Here is a 12,132-nt window from a genome sequence, read left to right on the forward strand (position 1 = left end):
AGCAAATATTCCTGCCATTTTCTGAACAGTTAGGCCAAAGAGAAAAGTGAAATCTAGAAACATGGCAATGTGGTTCAAATCTCAGCTTAACACTAAGGGTCAGTATATACTAAGCAAATGAATCATTATAAAATTGAAACAGGGTATGTTTGGCCTAGCAGTAGTACAAAATATCTTTTCTGCCCTAAAAAGCCCAGATTATTTAAAAAACAAACCAAAGCAACCTAAAGCAGAAAAATAGACATTAAACTTGTAGAAACTCCATCAGCTAACTTTGCTGTAACTGGAGAGCAGTACCATGTTACCAAATGGCCTGAGGTTTAGTAGAGGGTGCACAAGTATCTTGCTTGAGATTTGCCCAGAGTGCTGCTCTCCTCGCTGGAGGATAATGGAGAGAATACAGCAAAGCATGGGAGACATTTAGCGTCTACTTTGTTGCCAAGTATAATGCTCTGCATGAAAAGGTCAAATGTAATTGCACCTGTCAGGAACCAGCAGAACAACTGAAACTCTTGCTGCAGCTCCTCATTGTACTGAGCTTCCTAAGAAAAAAAAAAAAAAAAAAAAAAGAAAAAATAAAGAGAACAGCTGTGTGCCTGATCACTGACATGACTGCCATAGGAGAGGAAGGAAGGGGAGCTTTAGGGACAGCATATTTTAAATGTGCCCTTACAGTGTTTGTACCTCCAGGGCTAGGGGACAGCTGATACCTTATGCACTGCAGCAATAAGGTCCCTCATAAAAAACCCCATGTCTCAATCTGTGAGAGAAAGAAAATGAGTGGGGTACCCTGCACTGAGCCAGGGACATTTCATTGTACGGTGCCAGCTGTGAGGCTTGTACAGAAGCAGCCCTGCAGCTGCAGGACCTCACTGAGGTCCCTCTCCCACTGCCCCCAGCCCCCCAGCCTGCCCAGACCAGCCCGGGAGAGAGCCCAGACAGCCACGCAACAGTTTGCCTTGTGGAGTACAGCAGATACATCTTTTTAAAGAGCTAAATCTGCCACCGACCTGGCCCTTGGTATTGTAGTCTGTTCAAGGAAGCGCAGGCAGGTAAGTCCCTTTGTCACTGGCTGGGCAGGACCCTGGGCACAGCGGGAGCCCCTGGCCCCAGCATGGGCAGCAGGACCCTGCCTGTGCCCCACCCCAGGGTCCCACCATGGGCTGGGAGTTTTGGTTTGGTAACACCCACGGCCCAAGAGCTAATGGTGATTTTTCAGCTTACGTCAGTGGGGACAAATAATGACATTCTGAGAAGGCAACGGGCTAGCCTTTGAACACTTCAACAGCATTTATGGCACTCTTATAAAAGTGTAAGAAATTCAGTAATTACATTGATAGCAGGATAAGAGAAGCTTTCCTGTACACTGCACACCATGTTTCCCCACAAGAAAGTATGCTGCTGGCCAAAACATGTGGCCATTCTCAAGCGAAATTCCTCCGACTTCAGTGGAAATTAGGCTTCTGAAAGGACTTTTAAATCTTGGCTCTTAGTTTGTATCTCTTTAAGTATTATCTGATTTTGCACCTGGAGAATAAACAACATATACCATCCTGTAAGTCAAGCTGTGAAATTTTTTCCGAATAACTTACTAGCACAATGTCTCAATAAATCTCTCTGAAGGGAAGAACCTGTCATGGAATAACAAGTACAGCATAAGAAAAAGAAACAAGGCTGTAAAATGGAATAACAAAATGCCTTTAAACCGCTGCACGTTAATGAGTTAAGGGATACTGGGAAAAGACTGAGATTGGTCCGAGGAGACAGCTTCCATTCAATTCTGCAAATAACATTTCCTGCAACACCTTGAAAGCAACAATAACAGCAAATGTACCGCAGCCTGGAAAGGCAGTAGGGTTAAGAACGTGGAGGCAGGAAGGTGAAAAAGACACAAGTCAGAATTGCTCATTAGGAGAGAACTATATTCATTACTTGCCTGGGTAATTTAGCATCAGTACAATCCATCTCTAAAAATCCTGCTCCTATCGAAACTGTAAGAGTCCCTGTCAGGAGCAGGTATTGTGAGAGGAGAGACCTCAAACAGGGAACATGTCATCGCAATTTTCCTTTAAGGTGTTTTCATATTGGCATTTTCTTTGAAACACTTTGTGTTCACTAACTTTTTGTCTACTTTCTCAATCTCCTATTGATTCGTTTACACTGAAACAAAAGACAACATTAATGGATTCTTTTTGTTTTGATCCATGTTTTTGGTGACTTTAACATGTTGGGTGACAATGGTTGACCACTGACTCCCACAGAGAGATCTGCATCATTCAAGTGTCCCTGTGTGGACCTCACCATGCTGTGAGACAACCAGAGCTGTCAATTACACGCCAAAGCATACGAGAGGCTCTCTGTGTAACGCTGCTATTTTCAAATGTCAGAGGCTGCGCCAAAACCCAGAAAAGACCTAGTTTAGTAAGCAGACTGTGTTTTCTGACCTTTCTTTCTGGTTTCCCCACACCCAGACATTGCTGTCAAGGGATTCACTGACAATCCACCGCAGTGTTTCAGCTCTGCTTCATGACAAGCATTTTTTTTCCTGAGCTCTGTTGTTTTACTGATTCTTTCCTTACAGCTCCGCTTGCTGTATGCCTCACAAGTGGAAGATCAGACAAACAGGGTTTGCTTATCTTATTAAGCTAAAAATGGCTGATGTATAAAAAAATGTGCATCCTGACTTTGTCCCTCAGATGAGATCCCACCAGCAAATGATACGAGGGTGGATCGCTAGTAAAATCTCTGCAACAAGTCCTGTCCCTTTTCCAGAAAGGAGGCATTTGTTCCTGTACTCAGATATGCTGCTTGCATAACCTTGGGTCAAGAAAGAAAGAAAGAAAAAGGCTTTTAAAATGATAAAACACAGCTGGACTATTTAGAGATGGGGAGATGATAAGACCTGTATTTAGAGATGCATCTGAATACTGGCATGGATATCTGCAGCTCTTATCAGACCTCGACGTTTCATCCAGATCATGGCTGTAAAACAGAATTGTTGTCTGCTTGTTGCTGTAGTAACCATCCTGGAAACACTCAGATCCAGTTCAAACTAAATCTATTTTTTTTTCCTATTATTTATAAAATGTAATTACCTTCAAATACAACAGTCATCCTGAAGCAGGGTGTTCAGTGATTAATTCTCCAAGCTCGTATCAGGTGTTTTGTGTTGCCTGTGAAATGTCAAGATTCCAAAGTATTCAATACCTTGTCTTGCTATCAAGTGTTATAAATCACGCACATTTTTTCATTTGCCTGTAAGTCCTTGACAGTCCTGATCTGAAGCCTATGGATACTAATAACCAGCAAAAAGCCATTAATATCAAAAGTGCTTTATTAGCTAGCGACACAGGTAGATGGGGTGAGGTTGAAGACGAATGACAGTTATACAGCTGGGAGTACTGCAGCAACGAGTGAGTATGTGAAGAGCCTCGTGCTTTGTGAAAGCAAAGCTGTGGCAAAGCTGGGATCGGAGCCCAGCTCTTCTTGATACCGTTCCAGTCTTAACTTTGCTCCATTCAAATGGTTTCTGAAGGATCACTTCCTTCTTTTTGTTGTTTGTGGCATAAAAAACCCTCAGTCCTCTGAGCCCTGTAGCTGCTTCTGCACAAGTGAAGAGTCCTTCCTTCAGTCCATTGTGCACAGCCATGCTGAGCTGCAGTCATGGATCCTGTTTGTAGTGTTTCTACAGAAAACGGCAACAAAGAGGAGAGCTACAGAGATACAGATGGAGGGCAAAAAGATGGCTCCCAAATATAAAGAAAAACTTGTTGACACATTCTGTTGTCAGCAGGTCTTCATGGAAGAGCTCGGATTGAGAGTGAAACTGCCATGCAAGGAAGGCATAGACAAAAGGCTCTGTCTTTTCATACGCTTCATCTTTTTTTTTTTTTTTCTTTTCGCTAGCTCAGCCCTTTAAAAGAGACTTAAAGCACTGGAAAGTTAAACGGAGGGTAAAATTTTGTATCAAAGGCAAACAGTTAATACAAAACAATGAATTTGTTCAAAAATTGGCCATTGATAAAAAAGGAAATGATCTGTCAAGTGTGACTCTGATGAAACATGGTTTTCCTTCTCCACTTTATTTCATTTTATACCACAGAGTTTGTGTGGTCTAATTGGTATGAACCATGCCAAACCTGAACCAAAAACTCTAAGGTTCGGACATATGCTAAATCACCGCAGCTTGATATACTGCCATTTACTGTCTGAAACTGTGACAAATGCAGAACAATCTGGCCCTTCTTCTCAGCGAAGGCTGTACCCTGTGCTTGCTGCAGGTGATGAAGATGAATATTGGCGTTTCCCACGGCTCAGCCGGTGCGTAGAACCCTGCCCACGGGTCTTGCACACTCCCGTGCTTCCTCCGATTCTCAAATTGAAACCTTTTCTGATGCCTCCAGAGAGCAATGATCTTTGGTAAAGAAACATCATTCTGGCTGATGTAAGTACACAGCCTCAGATCAAAAAGCAAGACAAGTACTTTAAGCATTGCAGGAACATGAGGAAGAGTGTCTGCATCCTTCTTCACTAGGCTAAGCGTCACCTCTGCTTATTTTGTTTCTATCTATCTACATCACTGCAAGTAGCTCTAACAACACTGGTAAAAGATGCCCTTAACTGAAAGGATCATTTTGCACAAACATTTCTGTGCACACTAGACAAACCCACTGTACCACAGACAATCTTGTCTAAATGAATATGTTATTTATTTTGTAGCTTTTAAATCAGTTTTATTTACAACAGGACTTAGAGTAAAGCTTACACGCAGTAGTTAAGCTCTGGCAGTGCTGACATCAGGTCACTAACACATTTGCAAATTACATTTCTAAGTCATAGAAAATGAAAGAAAAAAAGACTTTAAAATAACTGTTTTATCTTCGGGTATAAGGATCACAAAGCAAATTTGCCGGTGGCTGCAAAACCCAGCCGAGGGTGCTCCCCAGGGAGCCCCAGCGCCGCCGGCACGCCGAGCACCGCAGTGGGGGGGACACAAGCAGTGGCGAACGGTGTGAGGCACGCATGGCTGCGCAGTTCAGTTACTCTCTGTGATGGGGCTCGAGGCAGCTCCACACTCTTTAATGGCTCCATTCCTCTTCCCTTTCACTAACTCCCTCTTCTTCCTCTGGAAACGGTGAATCACTCTGACTCTTCAGATGCTTAATCCCTGAAAATACAGAAGTCATGGTTAAAGTTAGCTCGTGTCAGACATTTTTTTTCCTGAAGGTAGAAACAAACAAAAAAATAAGCTCATGGAACATTGTTTTTAATGTCCAGAGTCCCTTTTTCACAAACATCTTAGTTCAAACAAGACTATGGTGTACTGCCAATAGAAATACTCTCTTGCTTGAATATAGGCTCTTAGGAAATGTATCATATTTTGTTGGAATAACTGCCAAAGGACACCTTGTAGAACAGAACAGTATTTACTCCTTTTTTTTTAACTTGGTGATCTTTCATCAGATTAATACTGCCCATCTCAAATAAGTTAAAACATTTGAAAGCCTATACTCTAGACATGGGAATTATTGTACCAGAATTTCAACTTGAGCCTCTTTCAGAGATTAATCTGCTGAAGGTCATTGCTCACATGGACCCCATACCCCATGGTCACAGCTTTCCCTGTGCTCCAGAGATGTTCTCCAGTGTGTGTCCCCATAGTCTGTACGTGACCTACAGAGCAAAGAGAGCATCGTACCCAACAAAGAGGGAACTGCTGGAGCCAAGGCAGTGACAAAGTTGAATCATTTCTCACATGGAGAGTGTATTCTCTTGACCTTTAAATAACATGTGGGGCTGGATGAGAAGGGTAAACACCTACCACAGGATATTTGGAAGTTTAGGTTTGAGGAAAGTTGTGAAGTCCCTGCTGCCAGCTGGTTTCAGCCAGCAAGTGAAGCAGACTTCAAAAATGCAAAGTTATTTTCTCTGTCCCATGTTCAGTACAAGCAAACAAGCCTCAATGAATGGGCTTAATCCCATCTTCTCAGCTCCACCTTGGTGTTATAGAAGAATTCAAGCTAAAAGAGGAAGCAAAATGAAGCTAAAAAGTTGAGAAGAGAGACCAGAGAACAAGGGCTGTTATTTTCAAAAAATCTAAGTATCAAATGGACAAGATTAATTTCTGGGTCCTCTAGTTTTTAACAAAAACTGTTGTAGTGGGAACATAACAAAAACCATGTGATTTCGACAAAATGTAAACCTGAATTAAGTTTTCTGATGTCATTACTGTCATAACATAGAAACATTTTTGGTTTCATTACAGGTCATACATAATTCTATTCACTATTTCTAACTGTTAAAAAAAAAAAATCCTCCCTTATGCATTGGTTCCTCTGTTGAGGAGAAACTGCACCCCAGTTGCTTTAGATAACCACAGCTGGATAATCAAGCACCCCACTGTCATAGCACTTGCGGAGTCACAATTGTCAAAAAGGGGTGCACCCTCAAGGCATACAGGGCAAGATCCAGATTACATGAAATTGTGAGGAGGAGGAATTGCTGGTGTATGTCCAAGAGCCATGGCCCCAGCATCACTTAACCTGGAGGTTCCTACATTTCACTGTTTATGTCCACACCACTCCGAAATATGGAATACTTTTTTTCCAAATATGCTACTTAAAAACTTTCAACGTAAGTTATTCTAGTTGATCAAAGTTGCAAATAGCGGAAAACAGGGTCTTAAAATGGATCTTACACCAGGAGTGCAGCCTGCTCCACTTCCAACAGGAGCCTATCACTGATCTGTGCTGGGCTCTGGACTCCTGGTTTTTTTTTTCTTCCACCCAGTACTTGGTTCCCTGGGAAACTGTTTTTCAGACATACAACAAGCAGATAAAATAATGCTTCCAAGCCACAGTGCTTGCAATTGTGCCCTCCAATAATCAAACCATTTCCAATTAAGTAACTGTGATGTATGAAGAAACACTTGGGGTGCTTGGCTACCACCAAGTAAGACAAACACTTTAAATATGGTTTCACCTAACTATAGGTTAATTTCAGAATCATATTGTGTTTGTAAAGCAAATTTGTCTCCTGTTGTTTATCTCTGGACTTTTGGAGCCGTTTCTTTCACATTCACAGCACCCGTCTAACAGCATCTGTTCAGTACTTCAAGCAGGAATCTCTAAGAGGCAGAATGTATAATTTTTCAGCAAGTTTTTCAAATATGAAAATGGGAAAATTATGGACAGAAAAGAGGGCATGTGATATACAGTGAAGATATATGGTGAAGCTTCATGGAATGGTATTTTTGGTAGGAGTGAAGACTTCTGGCTATGTGGTTTAATTGCAATATTCGTATGAAAATTGCAGGAAATGGAGAGGAATTATACCAATGAGTGTTACCCATTGATTTTCACGTAGCAGGCAACTATCAATCTTACATGATGATTTTTTCACAATCTTGGTTCTACAGCATGCCTTCACCTCTGTCAGCCATTTAATGCCACAGGGTCATTTGGTAGTGAAGACTCACAAGGTTTTCTGCAGTGACTAATACGTGCACATGACTTGATGTCATTATTCATAAGCCTCATGATGTTCTGACAATATCAAGTTGTCAGAATTAACTGACCTTATACGTAGCATTATGAAATGAGACACTTGGCTACACAACAAAATAAGCTAGCATGAACTGATGCACAGGTAAGGAAATTCCTGTCAGTAATGTATGAACACGCACAAGAGAAAAGGCTGGTGGCTTTCCTGAAAATATACATTTCATGCACAAAGCGTCAGACTTTTACAGTGCAAAAAAAGTCTGGGGTAATACAAATACTTAGTTAAATAATGGCAATCATGCTGTTAAATTAAAAGCATCTCTAGCCACATGACATTGCAGTAGCCCCCCCTGGCTGCCCAGGGGGGTCAGAGGGAGCTGGAGGTGGTCATGCCCCGGAGCACACTGGCACGTTCATCCACAGCTCCTGCTCAGCTACAACAACTCGAGAGAGGTGGCCGTTGCAGTGGCTCTTGAGTGTCACTCCAGCGGGGCTGTTCAAGCTGTGTGCCCGGCCCTTTGTCAGTTCAAAGCAAGTGATAAGCTGGTAGCAAGGTGGAGCTCTAGCCACAGCAATTTTTTTCCTAAGCAAGTTGGATCTATTCAAACCCAGTATCTTCATTTATCAATATCTAAATTGTTTGCTGAAAGGGTATATTCTGGCTAGAGATGGAGTGAAAACTTATTACTCAGGTCACCCCAACCATTTTTACAACTGCTGCTATGGTAATGTTAATTTATTAGAAAGGATATTTCCTTCTTATCTTTTCAGTCTTCATACATCAGTAACACAGTTCAAGCCCCCACCTTTCTCAAACAGTGATCAAGAGGCACCAGAACACTGTTCTCTGGCGTTCATTTCTATTCATCAACAAAGCACTGTAGTAAAGATGAGCAACAAATACTGGCTCTAAGATTTTACTCATAGGAAAACAAAACAAAACAAAACAAAACAAAGCCAGGCTTTTTGGGGGGATATATGGGGAATATTTCAGAAGATACTGTTTGTACATACAGCAGATCCAAGTTCAAAACATTAAGTTACTGGTTTCACATAAACTACACAAGCTTCATAATGTTGGTTGCAAATAGGGAGAACTGCTGATCCATAGAGCCACCCTCTCTCAGCAATGTCCCTTGTTCCAGGCAGTGGGTAACGCTGAATTTGTGGGCACCCATGCCCCTCTGAAGCACTGTGCTTGCACCATCCTGACACCATTTCATTTTCTCTCACTGCTCTGCCCCTAGCCCAGGTGGCCCTGACCTGCTCTGCCCTCGCCTGCAAAGGTGGCTCATGGGGTCTGAGCTGTCCCGCTGACCCCGCAGGTCCCCAGCCCACACTGACCCTAATGCCTGGGGATGGCATTTGTACCTGCCATGACCTGACCGCTGCTCTGCAACCTCACTCCCTAGATGGGGCTTTTCTCTTCTCCAGGAGGTCTGACAGCACAAACCCCTTCCAGCCCGAAGGCTGCCCCTTCTCACCACTCACTGACAGTGATTTCATACCCACAGTTTGTTCAAACTCTCTATTCTCCCTTAAAACAAACCCTGTCTGAACACTGCCTCTTGGTTTCTTTTCCCCTTTTTCCCCCTTCCTCTCTCCCAGAGGTTTTCAGTACTGTACAAAGCCTCGAGCAATCCAGTTAGACGTGGTGCTGATTCTGCTTTGAGCATCAGGTTGGACTATCTGCTTTCCCAAGGTTCCTTGCTACTTAAATGCCTATGTGATTCTATGAAATCAAAACTCCATAAATCCATCTTAGAGTTTACAAAAGTACAATAACATTAACTGTGTCACTGCAGGCTATGTTTTGACCCAGGTGAGAACTTCAAATGCCTCCTTTTCCTGGCACAGATATGACATATCTAATCCCACCAGTCAGACTGATCTCAGGAACAAGGTTTCTTTTGTCTCTTTAAAACCATGAGTAAATCAGCATTTCCACAGATTTTGGGCAACATACAAACTCATAATTAGGTTATGTGGCCCACTGTGATCTATATATAAATGTATGTGTCCCATATCCACATATATGTGAGCTATATGTTTGTATTTGTTCCCAAATACAAGGGATGAAAACAATGGGATTAAGGGGTTGCATTAGGCCGAGTGCAACTGTATTTCCCAAACCATGGAACATGGAGCACCTCTTGCATGTGACAGATATACCTACAGATGAAATCTCACATAGAAATCACATCCCAGTCGGGGCCCAGTGTGTAGAAATGTCAAAGAAGAGGATTTTATTTCCTGAGAGGGATGCAGAGGAGCGGGCTGTCCTGCAGAGCAAGTCCCTGCGCACCTACTGCCGGTTGCTGGCATGGTGCATCTGTCTGCCAGGGTTTCAGGGACAATCAGCTGTGTCCATCACTCTCCACTGGGGCATGGTGCCCGAGGACTGCTGACTGTCATTGCAGTTAAAATAATATGCTCACTGCCCGCAGATGTAACAGATTTTAAAAACACACTGCGGTAATAAAACCAAAGTCTAAAGACTCCTGTTACAGAAGAAATGATTTTCTTGTTCAGCCAGGCATCTGCACAGTGGAAGTAACACAGGCTCTCAATACTTCACAAGATGTTTTGTCAGATGTTTCCAGAAGCATTGGGTGCTCCATGTGAGGACATGTATTCCCTTCTGCCCATCAGTGCTAGTGGGAGAGCAGCGAGGCTCTCCCTGCGAGAGCCACTGCCGTACCGCTCACCCGGGCACCATTCCCAGCCCAGAGCACCCGTCCCTGCTCCAGGAAGCTCCCTGCTGTGAAAAGCATGAAATGCTTCCTGTTGTTGCCACCTTCAGCAGCAGCCGAGGACCATCAGAGTCCACAGGAACAGCTGCCTGGAGGAAACCTCCTGCCACAGGAGCTGAGTAGTTATTAAACATTTTTCCTCTCTGTGAGTTCATCATCTGTTCAACAGAATACAGCTCAACTATCTTCCATTCTCAGCGTTTCCTCATCATAAAAGCTTAGAAAAAGTGGGCTTAGTCATCTTCAAATGTGCATTGTCAGATGCATGCCAACTACACTGCCAAATTTATTTAAATGTAAGAAATACAAGTCCTGTGTTCCCTCTGCCCCATTTGATGAAGATAGCCGAAACACAGCTGTCGTTAGTGCCCATGGAAAAACTCGAAGCACGCCCCGTGCACACATCCTAGATACTTTGACCTTCTTGGTCAAAAATTCAGTTGTTTGGCCAGAAAAAAAATTTCTACTGTATAATTTTTTGTTTGTTTGTTTTAAACAGTTGAAATACAGAAGGGCATGTACTCCATGCCAGAGACGGACAGCAAACTGGTAAGGAAAATGCTAGTTTCCCAAATATATATTTTGAGCTTTCTCTTGTTTCCTCTTTGCATAAATGACCTGCTATCTACCTCCCTCATCTGTACAGTCAGTTCCTTAAAACTTTAATCCATTTTTACTTAATTGGTTGGTTAAATAAGCTCTCCTCACATACAAGTCAGAGTTCAGTGCACAAGCTGTTGTTAGTAACCCCTTAAAAAACATTAACCACATACTTAATCCTACTTGTCTCCCTAGCTGCTGCCTAACGCTTCCTTCTACCATCCAGCTCACCAAAAATGATGCTGTCTCCACCTTACCTTTTTTATTTCCTTTTTTCCCCTCTCACTACATCCTCCACTTCCTTTGATCAAGTTGCCCTTGGACTCAGCCTGAAAGCTTTCTGGCAAAAGTGCCTGGAGATTTCTGTATTCATCTTTTCCACCTTGTTGATATCTTTTCCTCTCATACTTCTTGTCCCTAGGTCTTCCACTGTTCATAACACTTTTTCCATTGCTGTCCTCTGATGGTCCTTTTCCTCTTGCTGCAGCCTCTGAGGATGTGTGGCAGAGGCTGCAAGTTTTCTACAGTACTTCCTGTCTTCAACAGTGTGCTTCTCAAATACAGAAACTATAAGCACCTTTATAAAGGCTCTGATGGAAAGGATTTGTTCCTTGTGTCCAAATTAAAACTCTGCAGTGCACCTTTGGTGGAAGCTTGCAGAAGTCTAAGCCATTATCTCACAGCGGTCAAAGCCAAGCTTTTGATCTGCAGTCCTTTCATGTTTTGTTCATTTACTGTGGACAACACCACTATTTTTTTCTTGACACTCAGGCTTACACATTTCCAATTTCCACTCTTCTCTAGATCACCATATCCAATTTTCATTTAAGTCTTGCACATTTTTCTTGCTTAATGTATCCAATATGGTCTTTACCATTTATCCAGTGAAAACAGTCATTGAAACTGTCCTTATCCCTGGACTTTCAGTACTACCACATCTCCTTCTCTAGGCCTATAAACAACACCTGTGCTCCTGCATTCAGCATTCTGCAGTTGCAATCACCTGAAGCATTTCCCTGATCACTTCCCATGCCACCTCTGCGCAACTCACTCTTCCTCTTGAGCTTCTTCCACTGATTCCCTCCAAGATTTTTCAGACTAATGAAGGCTATTTATGCTTTCAAGGAAAATTAAATTTCTTTGCATATTATGAGCACCACCTACTCTCCCCTCAAATCAGGAACTGATACAGCTCCATTTGCTTTTAAACGAGCATTTTCATCCTTTCTCCCACGTTGTACTGAATGCTGGGGAGATACAGCTATCAGCCTCCACAG

The 12,132-nt window shown here is 42.7% G+C and overlaps 1 protein-coding gene across 1 annotated transcript in view; it reads right to left on the bottom strand.

Moving 5' to 3' along the window:
* Positions 1 to 5,078: 5,078 nt before the first annotated feature.
* Positions 5,079 to 12,132, bottom strand: part of PPP1R1C (protein phosphatase 1, regulatory (inhibitor) subunit 1C) — a 50,846-nt gene continuing 43,792 nt past the window's right edge. Inside the window, exon 5 of the mRNA XM_010074000.1 lies at positions 5,079 to 5,167. Within this exon, the coding sequence (XP_010072302.1) occupies positions 5,079 to 5,167 (89 nt within the window). The remainder of the gene's footprint in view (positions 5,168 to 12,132) is intronic.

This window comes from Pterocles gutturalis, unplaced genomic scaffold, assembly GCF_000699245.1.
Source record: "Pterocles gutturalis isolate BGI_N339 unplaced genomic scaffold, ASM69924v1 scaffold2332, whole genome shotgun sequence".
Taxonomy (NCBI): domain Eukaryota; kingdom Metazoa; phylum Chordata; class Aves; order Pterocliformes; family Pteroclidae; genus Pterocles; species Pterocles gutturalis.